The following is a 12,999-nucleotide window of genomic DNA, read 5'->3' on the forward strand; positions in this document are numbered from 1 at the left end:
TGTCTGCAAAAGTTAATATAGTAATTATTTTCACTACTTGTGTTCTGTGAAAATGTAAGATAATTTTTCGACTTCGAAATTATTTGAAATAACTTTTAAAAAATTTCCTGTTTGATTCAAAAATATTCAACCACCAAAATCCACTATTCCCACACCCCTATAATGTGTTACATTTGTATGGCGAAATATGTGTACATGTCATTTGCGTAAGTTTTCTTAACACTATTAATATGATGGTGTTTTTTTATTTAGTTTTGGCAAGAACAACTTTCCATGGAAATGATAGAGAATGGAAAAAAAATAAAAAGAACTAGCTATTGTCAAAGGGAACGTAGAAAATGCTACACCATTTTGTTTGTGTTGTAGGGGACGGCAGCTGGAACCAGAGGACTTGCAGACATAGTTACAATTCAACATGTGGAATGGTGAGTTAACTCCCTGTTTACACCAATACTTGCTCTTTAGTCTATTGTTCACAAAACCAAATATTTCAGTTTTTATAACGTCTATTTAAAAAGTAAAAATTAACTTTTTCTTTTCTTTTGAAGGGTTGCATTATCAGAGCCAAAACAAACCAACTCTTGTACCTGGGAGTGAAAGGGAAGTATTGCTCCACATGCAAATTTGTAAGACTCAAAGACAAAAAGGTGAAGGAACATCTTTGTTTTAAAAACTATAGTGGTCCAAGCACTGGAATGGAACAAATTTTAATTGTAGAAGGGTTCTGCATGAGTGTTGAGCAGCACGGGTGAAAATACAAGTTTTACACTGGTGACAGAGATTTGAGTGTTCACTCTTAGAATAAAGCAGCGAGTTGCTTATGGACGGGAAGTCATAAAAGTAGAGTTTGCAAACCACATTGTAAAAAAAATATTGAAACTATTTGCACAAAATTTCCCGAAATATGTCATTTCCACCTCCTGTGTGATGTTTGCTTGAATCATAAATAGTAAGATTAAAATCCTGCGTTAGGAAAGTAATCGAAAGTGCTGGAAAATCTCCTGTTGGTAAATCTGTCATTCAATTGAAACTGCACACAAAAAATGGTCCTTACCATGTATTCAGTTGTCCCGAAAACTGCCGTGCAGAATACTGTAAAAGAAAAAATTCCAATAACGAAAATTTTGTGAAATTGATGAAAGAGTAGGGGATTATGGAAGCCATTGAAAAGACTCTTGATCCTATAGTGATGAAAGGTGACAGACTCTTACTTAACAAAACTACAAATCAGGCTGAATGATATATGAGTAAAGTAGCTAAGTTTTCAGGTGGAAAACAGGTAAACTTTGCTAAAAGAGACTCTTATCACGATCGATGTATGGTAGCTGGACTGGACCATATCAGTGGCCCTAGCTGGCACGTCAGCCCATGGAAAAACAAATTTGGTCGAAGTCCAGCAAAGTACTTTAAAACAGTTTCAAAAAAGAGATAAATGCTGTTCAGTTCACTGTCTCCAGTACGAAGATGGCCCTCCAAAGAAAAAGAGACGACCAAACAACACTCATGGTCCTGATTTGGAGTATGGTCCAAGTGCTGAAGACATTTTGTATCCTAAAGATGTGTTAAGCCCTGAAGAACTTGATACAAAGATGAAGTTTATCCTCGAAAACCTGATCCGGGATGCAACAAAATTACAACATATTTATGAATTGGTAAAAGTACTGTTGGTCAACACGAGAACACTAAATGGAGGGATGCTCCTATAAACAGACTTACAGCATCTAATTTTGGTTCTGTGGTAAATAGAACATATATATCCTGCCACTGTCTAGTAAAATCCATTTTGTATCACAGCGATAAAAATTCCAAGGCCGTTCAATTTGGACGAGTCAACGAAAATGTGGCTAAGAATATGTATTCCAAACTAAAAAATGTTGAAGCTGAAGATTGTGGCTTTATTGTACACCCACACTTTCCATTTCTCCGAGCATCTCCAGATGGACTAATGGCAGATGATGGTTTGCTGGAAGTTAAATGCTTATTTTCAGCTGGGGACGATAAATTAAAGGACTGTGTTTCAAAAAATAAAAATTTGTGTCTCAAAGAAAAACTAAGACAGTTGCATCTAAAGAAAACCCATTTTTTTTTTTTACCAGTTTCAAGGTCAACTTGGCATCTGCAGTAGAAAATATTGCTACTTTGTAGTCTATACGAAAAATGACTTCTACTTTGAAAGAATTTTGTTCTACAAAGAAATTTGGAAAAAATGCATGCTTTCAAAGCTACAACAATTTTTTGAGGAGTGCTTACTTTCAGAGACAGCAGATCCAATAATTACACGAGGCCTAAAGAAGTTCAAGAATCACGAAAGGAAAACATCAAAGAGATTACTTTAGTTATGGTTTCCAAAATGTTATGCATTTGTTCTTCTGTTTTTGACACAGTCCTAATATAACAGTGTTGATAATATAATTATAATTTTTTTGATCGTAAAAGCAATTTGATTATTTTTTAAAATAATTTGGGTTATCAAACACATAATATATGTTTATTTTTAAATACAATTTGAACTCATAAATTTATTTAGACATCTCTTTACCTAAAAGTAATATTATGTGTATCATAGCAGTCAAAGTGCTTGAAAGACTATAATTTCTCCGTTTAAAAACGTATGCCAACATGTTAATTTCAATCTCTAATGTTTTTATGCTAAATTCTATGCAATTAATATATTTATTTAAATAGTACATAATTTGTATAAATTTTTTTAATGATGTCTTTCAACGGTATCATAAATGTACATACACATAAACTAACTTTGTAAACTCCCTGTAAAATTACACAAAAAATTCTGGCCTGAGTATCATTCTTTACTACAGCATTTAATTTTGTGTAGTTGTTTGTTCCTGTACATTTCAGGATATATTGAAGACATTAATTTATTAAAGTATTTTGTACAATTTAAAATAGTTATTTCTTATTGAGTGTAAGGCTTTTTAATAGATTAGTTTTATAAAACTGGGAATTATTATTTAATTGTTTTCTGTTTATACCCGGGCTGAGATTATACATCAGAATCACACTCTTCAAATAGTAACAAAATAACAGATCAATACATTGTTGCAGCACAAGATACTGTAGTTGACAACTGTTTTAACTGAAAAGGTATATAAAATAGCATGTGCACAAATAACGTGCATGTGAAGGCCACGGATCCTGGCGGAGCTGGTGTCCGGCCGTGAGGAAACATATCGGGTGGCAGGGAGGCAGGTAATCGTGGCACTGTAACAGCGGCCAGCATGCGACTGACAAATTGGCAACCCCACGCACAGGGTAAGCCTCTCCCCAGCCGAGTGCTGCACATTCGCGACACTCGCGTGCTCTACCGGATAACGACTGACAGGACTGGCTCTTGTATCCCGTTAAGTGTGTACTTGTTTACAATAAATAACACATTAATAAACTTAACAAATGTCTTAAATTACCTAATAGAGTAAAAGCATGTCAAGAAATAAAATCTGTACAATTATTACAAGAGAATTTTTCAAATCAGGGATGGATAAAATGTAAAATAGCTGTACAAACAACTAATATATTAAGTTGCATATACACATTAAGCGTTTCTCTCATTCATTATTTCGAACTATTCTATGAAAGTGTTACCACTACCCTTACCCAGGGCTAGTGATAAAAACTCAGGCAACCTGCAAGGAGCTACAGTAAACCAAAGCGGCACACCCATAGTCAAAAAATTTAAGTGCCGCATCAATAACACAAATAGCTTGCACGTCTGAAAAGAGTGCCAGAAACATTATACATAAAAGAAATTTATAAAAAATCTTAGCAGAAAGTTAGGGAGTACGAATAGGAGACCGCATTTCGAAAAAATTCACAATTATGGTTAATTTACTAAAGAGAAAATCCCTAATTGTTACAAGGAAAATAATATATGGGCATGAGTTTTTATGAAAAACGTACTTTGTATTAGGGCCTAAACGTACCAAAATAACAGACCTGTTCCATACAAACATTATAAAATAACATATAAAATTTAAGGAGTACCAAAAAATTAAACTTAACTATAAACATTTTGTTTGTCTTTTTAAAATACTAGCTATTAAAAAGTTTTGCCTGGGCATTTACCATCAAAGTTATTTTACTGTTTAAGTACGCTAAGAAAACTTATTTACAAATACGTTAAACAGGACCAGAGCACGGCGGCAGCAATATTTTGCTAACAGTTTATGCTTAAATCCTTTCCGAGAGGGATTTTAGAAACATTTTAGCAATGGCATTGTGAATCCAAAATTAAACACCAAAAAGCATTTCTCACAGGTATGTTTAGGAGACAGAAATACTTCAGAGCTGACATGGTAAATACAGTAGTGTTCCCAGGGGTGTATATCCAAGGACTGTCCAACACATACTTTTTGAAGCGTAGCTGCAGACCGGTTCTTCTTTCAGATGTGCTACCAAGGTAGCACGCTAATGAAGCAAGGGTGTGTTCGACCGCCAAGTGCACCCAGTATATGGCAGGGCACAAATCCATGCACTCATAATTGTTCATGAACCAGATCCACTTATTGTTGGAATCATCCCAAAACATGATTTTAAACATATTTTTGAAAAAGAACTTGCTTGCCAAAATAAAGTTAACACTCCCGCCACCCAGTTTAACTTATATTCCTGCAGCGCCAAGCACAGCGCAACGTCACGTGCGCCTGCCTGTGCCAAGTGTCAAACTCGCATTTTTCCGATGCTTACGAGTGGAAGCACACGTGACCACATTACCGTCAGCACACACCTAAAGAAAATAGTTCTCGCACACATTAATTGTAAGTCCTGCCTATAACTAAGATAGCGAAGTAAAATATATGTAATAACAATCATTAGCTAAAAAATTAATATAAAATAATGCTTTAAAAATATTTACAGCATACATACTAAGTACAACAAAAAAAGTGATATACCAGACCATTCTGGTTGCTTCCAGATCATTTGAGGAATTGCCAACTGAATAGTTCCGTCCTTTAGGCCCGTTTATAAACAAATCGCCAAATATAAAAAAATTCATTATAAAATAAACATAAAATCTTAACTAAATGAGCCAAAAAAAAATTATAAATTACAACACAAATGCTAAAAATAATCTATACTAATATTATAAAGCTGAAGAGTTTGTTTATTTGTTTGTTTGAACGCGCTAATCTCAGGAACCAGTGGTCCGATTTGAAAAATTCTTTCAGTGTTGGATAGTACATTTATCGAGGAAGGCTATAGGCTATATTATATTATCAATAACATTAGGGATCCTTACTAAAAGTCCAATTTAGAATCAAATGCGTTGGAGGGGGTTAGATACAACATGCAGTACAAGTACGAAGTGTGTGTTGACAATGCCGCAGGCGCTAGAAGTTTATTTCCTATTGCCTATTAACATTGTTGCCACGCACTAGATGCCTTATAATTCTTAATTTTCCCATACAAGTAAAAAACACCCGTGTGATATTAACAATGAAGCAATCAGTACCCTCATAAGAGTTCAATTAGTATTTAAATACTTTTTATCACTTTAAATTGCAAGCCTAAACTATTGTTTTTTTTCCTCTCTCTGTGTTTAATTTGTTTTTATTCAAGTATATATATTTTACAGACTTGAAACTTCACAGTAATGTTCCTTATGTTACGCAGGATGACATTTTCCGAAAATTATATCCCATGGGTGGTTAAAACCAGGCAACAGTGGGTACTTTGTCTGCATGAGAACAGGATTTTGCATTGTTCATGCCTTCTGCATCTCCATGGCAAGCGGCATCGCGCGGCAGTGGCGTACCCACAAGGAGGGGCATGTATAATGAGTGAGCAGCGAAAGAGTGATCTGCCTGTAGACTGCCTTAGCGAAGTATGGGTACATCAGTTATACGTTGCGTGCACGAGTCGGAAAACCATCGGTGCTATTCATTTTCTCTGCGGTACATTATACATCATTGTAATAAATTTTCACTGAATTTTTTTTTAATTACCATTACTGTAAATGGGAGATGTGGCTTAATTTTTTTCCATTAGTATAGCCGTGCGAAGCCGGGTCGGGCAGCTAGTGCTAGAATAAATTATTAACCTTTAAAAACAAAACAAAACCAGGGGTTTCAAAATGTCGGACACGTCGGGTAGGTCAATCTCACATATGATGTGTTAAATCGGTTGCTGAACAATCTAGCTTTCCTGAACTGGAACACCCAGAACAGGTTGAGAGATCAATGGGTTAATATTCAAAATAAAAGATTTGTGATTTGAACAGAAAATTTGGTAAAGCTGTTTGAGACAGTTACAAAACTTTAATTTTTGCTGTTGTGGAGCACAGCGTACAAATTTAGATTGACAATGTTTTGACTTATGTGATAAAATGTTTACAATATTGATGTCTTAAAAATTAAAAAAAGTTTTAGCAGTGATTCGCAGGGCAAAATTTAACAAATTTATTTTATTCTATAAATTACATTTATCATAATATGTGCTCAAACTTTAAAAACTGAATAGAGATTTATTAATTAAGGTTTAGGACTTTTGAGAGTCAGATAGGTCGCTAGTGAGAGAAATGGCCTGACGGTTGAAGAAAACACGCGGCTTAGTGCAGCAGTATTAGGTTTAGAAACACCCTATTACGGGCTGTGAATCTTCTCGGAAGAGGGGAAATGGCTGAGACCTCGCGCTGCAGACTAGTTCCAGCGTCGGCCACTGTCGCTTGCCAAGCCTACCTGGTCAACAAGCAAAATGTGAGGACACACTCCCAGCTGGGCGGGTGCCTTAAGCAATGTAACATAACATTTTTAATACACCTTTGCTATTTACACCTTCATAAGTGGTAATTGTATTTTGATTGTCCTTGTACATAATCATTGCTTGGTACTGCTGAAATTGTAATAAAATTATTATTATTTATTTTATTGAAAGTATATATAGTATATTTACTCATGAGGAAAAGAGTTATCATTTATGCAATTAGCTTTATAAGACCCACTCATTTTAATGTGAATAGTATGACCGAAAATGTAAAAAAGACATATATACTTAAGAGGTTAGCTTTGTAAGTGTAATTTGTTTTTGGTATGTGAAAACTGTAATTTGAAATGTCAAAAGAATTTATAGACTTGTAAGATAGACTTTATAAGGGTAATTTAGATTCTATTGGAGAGTATTTTTGTTCTTAAATTTTATTCAACTGAAGATCGTGATTTATCATGCCTAAAAAAATAAAAAGGCACAAGCAGATGAGAGGTATTATCAAAAGCAATGTGGAATTAAACTACCAAAAGAGGCTCCAAAAAGTTCTAGTGAATGGATGTGAGAGTACAGAGTGCGGAAAAAAGAAATTTTTTCATTTGAGATCATATCCGCATCCTTACAATTTTCAATTAATATGTCTTGTTCAATAAAAAAATACTAATAATTTATCTTTATCTGTACCTAATAAGGGAGAAGTTTCACTTATGTCACGCCTGGACTCCACGCACACTTTTTTTTTTACATTTAGTTAAACTTTTTATGAGTTATGTGTTCTTTCCAACCATTCTTTCAGGACCATCTTCTATTTTTGCTTCTAACGTATCAACGTGTGTGTGCCTGCTGTGTTTTGCCTAATTTTGTAATGTTGATTTTGTGTTTGTAGTCATATCACTGTAACTCCATTAGCACAGCTGAGACAGGCTAATTTGGTAGCTGGGCCATGTTTATCTGGTACTTGGGACGAAGTAACACAACTATTATGTCAAACATATTTTTCTGTGTAGCAAACCCCACGACCCTAAACTTTCATTTATTTCTTTTGTTGGAAGTTGTTATCAAAAAAGGTTTTACCAAATAATTTTCAGAAGCACCCCAAAAGGGATAACTTGACAAATGGTAGAGGTGACAGGTAGTCTTAGAAAGAGCTTGACTAATCTAAGCAACATATCACGTCATGTCTAATGACAGCATACCCAACAAACTGTCTAGTTAATTCTTTAACAGTCAATCTCACAGCATTCATTACCTACACAGCATTAACTTTGTGTTATGAAACAAATTATGAGAACATTAGTAAGTTCAAATCTGTAAGCATGACAATTTCAATAGTGGAGTTTACACAAACATTACCTTAATTGTGCATCTCCAATGATGTGGAAAATGGAAAAGAGTTCCATGTATTTCTCCAGTTTTGTTTTCAATTTTGCAAGGTTTTTTGTGTTTCCACCTCTACATTCTTGATGGTAGTCAAATACAATATGACCAAAATTAGAAGCAATTGCAGATGCTTTATGATGGGCCTGAAAAAAAAAGGGAATCCCAATAATTTTAATTTCAATACACAGTTTCCATTTGAGGGGCTGAGAACAAAAACCAGGTAAGTGATGTAATACTCATTTTGAGTAATTGGCTATTTAAGTCTAGCATTGCACACTTAATTCTAAACCTTCGTTACAAGCATTATTATTGTTTATTACTATTAAAAGACAAAATGTACATAATTTTCAAGCATAAAAACATGATTAAGAACATAGTAAAAACTATAATTGAGGTTTATCTATTACTCGTCTTCATGCGAGTACTATATAGTTACAGCAAAAACTAAGCAACATTCGGTAAATACATTACTTAATAAATTATTAAGAATGTTTGTGAAAGCAAACCAACCCACTATCTCTGTTCAAACGCATAACAAAATACACTAATCATCAACGTTTTCTGTCTGTACTTATTTCCACACCCCTCCATCACACAGCAATGCACTATCTTTATCTTTACTACTTTCTAGTACGGCATTTACTTTTTGGGCAGATGTACAAGGAATGTGTTCTAGGTTTAAAATTTCAAAAAATGCATGGTGGTCTGAGGAAAGAGAGGATTCATTTCTCGGAGATTTTTAAATTTTGCATCTTTAATTTTCACTCCTTTTGGGTAGATTTGTTCAAGTGTAATCACACCTGGCCATCCAATGCATCGCTTCGAAATGGAATATCTTTGCATATTGTTTACTAAAAAGCATAACAAATGGGTTTTCTTTCCTCAACATGAATCCATCTAATGGTTCGCCATGCTATAGCTTCACCATCGTCATCTTTAGGTGCTGATATTTTTGTGTATTTGTTCACAGCATCAATGGATAGAAAGTCATCTTTTGTCATTGGCACAGCCTTAAATTTTTTTGAAGATTGCTTTAGAGTGTATATCCAGTCCGAAAGAACATAAAACATTGTTTACCAATTTTTTTGCATTTCTCTTTTCGCCCAAAATCCTATCACACTCGTATGGATGAACTGGTTTGAGAAATTTATGATCAATTACTTTTATTGGTGTTTGTTTGACCATTATCATACATCATTTCAGTATGTTTTGGTTGTGATTTTGACCACCACAACAGTCACTGTATGCTATTACATGTTTGACATTTTTTAAGTTTTCACAAAATTTTATTAAGCATGATCCAATTTCCTGTAAACCTCTAGAAGCATCATTCTCACCCCACATGAACATTGCAGCTCTTCCTGTTAAAAGATTGTGAACACAAAGATTGTATGTCCACAAAAATCTTAAGAAATAAACCTTGTTGTTAGTGAGTGTGGGTGTCGGGAAAGGTTTTTTGCAGATCAAAAAAAGTAAACACAATAATGCTGCTGTCTTGTTCAGCTCTCAATTTGTCATTTTGCCTTTGCTGAACAGCTTTCTGGGCTCACCTGTGATGTAATTCCTACTCTTGCTTTAACTTCGTCAATGCTCTCACATCACTTGCCTAATTAATCATTACTGCAAATGTGTCACACTTATTACACGTGTTAGTAAGAGGACGATGAAAACTTAAATTAAACCATGTATTAAACACATTTCACTAACACCACTTATTTACTGGTTGATATCCTAAGTCACTACACCATTCACAATAGACTTGGTATAATTTATTCAATGTTAGACCTGGAGGAAGGTACTTTTTAGGGGGGTTATAGTGCCTACTGTAATGACTGGTGTACCTTGGGAATAGACGAATATGTTCTTTAACATAATCAATAGATTCTTTGCTCACTTTATTTTTTCGACACTCTTCCCACGTCCATCTTTAGGGGCTATCCCAGCTTCACTTTTCTTGTCCATAGCAAGTTCGAATCTGTTGTGTGAAATTCCTAGTGTTGTAATGAAAAAATCTTTGCACACTCTGTAACCACTACGCATGACAAATTAAAACAATTTGATATTTTTAATGACACCTTTTTTTGTAATTAGATTGCTTAACTGTAACACAGGAACACAAGAATGCACTTTGTAGATTACAGCATCTGGCCCCCCAAAATATATCAAACACTTTATAACGTGAGGTTGTACTGAAGTTGTTAACACACTTATAGCAAGCAGCAAGTATGTTTATCAATGTTTCCCATAACCTTAGCTCTTTTAAGTATGTTCTGATGGCCTACAGATTCTTTTCCTGCATCACGTAATCTTTTATTTACATCAGATCTCCGGCCTTGCCGCTTTCTTTTACAGCCTCTTTCTACTGTTGCTGCTTATGTTACATTAGTATTATCAGCTGTAGATGATGGCAATGCACTATCTTTTTCAGGCGATGAAGTACTTTCATAGGCGGTTAACCAATCTTCATACTCTACACTCAAACCTGCAAACCAGGAAAAAAAAGAATTGCATGTACTACTACAACAAATTTATTGTTGATAATAACAGGAAAAGTCAATATTTTATGTTTATATTTTAGTATCATTACATTCTATCATCATCTGATAATGCAATAGAAAATAATATTTTAACAGTGTTTTGAGGTTATACGTACAGACTGGCAAATTTGCGCGTAAGCCAAACAAAACAAGTTACTTTTTTATTATCACTTTAAACATTATTTTATTATAGTGTACATACATCTTAACTTACCAATCATATTATTAGTATACACCAAACACCTCTCTGGATCACTTTTTTCCATGTCACACATTTTCCAATGATTCTATCAATTAAATAAATACAAGTATAAACAAAGCTTCACTACTTTTTGTCCTAAATGAAAATACCACAGGTTAAGTGAAATCTGTATAGATGCAGCCATGTGTTTATTATAGCACTTGCCTGAATTTTTCCCTTAAAAGTTTACATATTTTGCTTATCAAAATGTGCTTAACTAACATTTTAACAAAAGTTACTTACCTGGTTTTTATTCTCAGTCCCTTATTTATAACAATGAGATTGTCTACAGCTTCTACGTACTTCAAACCATTGTAAAATTTAAAATACATATAGAAAATTGATTTCAAAACAGACAAAAATGTTATCAATGTGGTTTCTTTATAAACTTTTCTAATACATCACATGCACATATTTGAATACCACAATGAATGTTTAAAAGTACAAGACCATTTCAATGACATTCTTACAGTGATTACGTAAATATATTTTCAGAAGTAATGTTAATGAATATGTATCATAATACTTGGACTGTTGTACGTTGAATTTTACCTTGGAGGTCTTAAGCAAAGTAATGATTATTGAATTGAATATGATTGCTTGGCTTATGTGTGCTATACATTCACCAATGGCTGTCTGCAGCATTTTATTGAAAACTAGCTGATGTACCCTTACTTCACTACAGAAGGCTACAGATAGAACACTCATTCCGAGTGAGTGAGTGAGTGAGTGAGTGAGAGTGAATGAGTGAGAGTAAGTGTGTGTGTGTATGTTTGGAGGAATGTTTGTTTACTTAATGGTTATGAAAAAGTGATTATTTATTTTAAACTTTTGCAGTGAAATTCATATTAACCATTTAATTATGCAAGTAAACAGCAACTTGAGGGATCAAAACAACTTCGTATTTCATATTAAACGTATTTTGTATTAAAAGTACTAAACAACATAGGAAATCATAGTTCATTTTCTGGGACTGAAAGTACTTAGCATAAACTGGAATTTCGTACTAAGCAGATTCGTATTAATGAGGTTTGACTGTAATGTGATCAGTCAGTGACTTACTGCCACGCTACTTAAGTCCACCTCTTCCCCTCCTTGGAGATACACCACTGCCCGCCCTTCTTGGGGATACACCACTGCCCATTCTCATTGGTACACCACTGCCCATTCTCATTGGTACACCTCTGTCTATCCTTGTGGGTACAACACAGCAGTCCTTGTTGGTCCACCACAGTCCCTCCTCGTGTGTCCGCCACTTGCTCTTTTTTGTTGGTACGTCACTGCTTGTCTTCATGTGTACACCACTGTTCTTCCTCGTGGGTCTGCCACTGCTGCGTTACATAAGTCCGCCTCTGCCCGTAATATCGGGTCCCCCACTGCCCCTTTTCGCAGGTTAGTCACTGCTTGTCTTCATGTGTACACCACTGTTTTTCCTCGTCCGTTCGCCACTGCTGTGCCTATAATTCTGCCACTAACTTTCCTTGTGGTTAATCCACTGTAACATTTCTTATGTCTGCTAAACCACACTACATTAGTCCACCTCTGCCTCATTTTAAGGGTACGCCACTGCCCTTCCTCATAGGGCCGCCACTGCTGCGTTACTACAGTCCATCTCTGCCCTTTCTTGTGGATAAGCTACTGCCACGCCTCATAAGCGTGCCACTACCTCTCCTTGTGAGTATGCCACTGCCACATTTCATAGGTGTGCCTCTTCCACACCCCAAATAAAAAAAATACTAAACTGAATTTTTAAAAACCATCTAATGAAATAAAAATATATTTAAATTAAGAATAACTGGGATACTTATAAATCAATATATGCTATATTGGATTTATCAATTTAAGTTTTTAAGAATATTTTGCTATTTTTATTACACATTTGCCTTTGTTAAGGCAGGAAGAATGCATTAATAATTTACACAAAAATACTACAGAGAAAGAATGTAGATTGCAGTTTTGATTAAGTTTCAGAATAAAACAATGTCAACTGCCACAAATGAATGCTATACAGCAAGGAATACACTGTTAAAATGAAATTTTCTCCATATAAAATTTTACAATTGAAACAACTTGGCTATGATTAACCAGCAAAGAGTTTGGCAGTAATTTCTCTACTTTAAT

General features: G+C 34.6%; 1 protein-coding gene across 3 annotated transcripts in view; it reads right to left on the minus strand.

The window, feature by feature from the left end:
• Window positions 1-12,999, minus strand: part of LOC134529347 (synaptojanin-1) — a 214,961-nt gene that overhangs the window by 112,216 nt on the left and 89,746 nt on the right. For all 3 annotated transcript variants that reach the window (XM_063363310.1, XM_063363309.1, XM_063363311.1), the window contains one exon: window positions 8,074-8,243. In XM_063363310.1, coding sequence (XP_063219380.1) covers window positions 8,074-8,243 — 170 coding nt within the window. The remainder of the gene's footprint in view (window positions 1-8,073; window positions 8,244-12,999) is intronic.

This window comes from Bacillus rossius, chromosome 2 (assembly GCF_032445375.1).
Source record: "Bacillus rossius redtenbacheri isolate Brsri chromosome 2, Brsri_v3, whole genome shotgun sequence".
Taxonomy (NCBI): Eukaryota; Metazoa; Arthropoda; class Insecta; order Phasmatodea; family Bacillidae; genus Bacillus; species Bacillus rossius.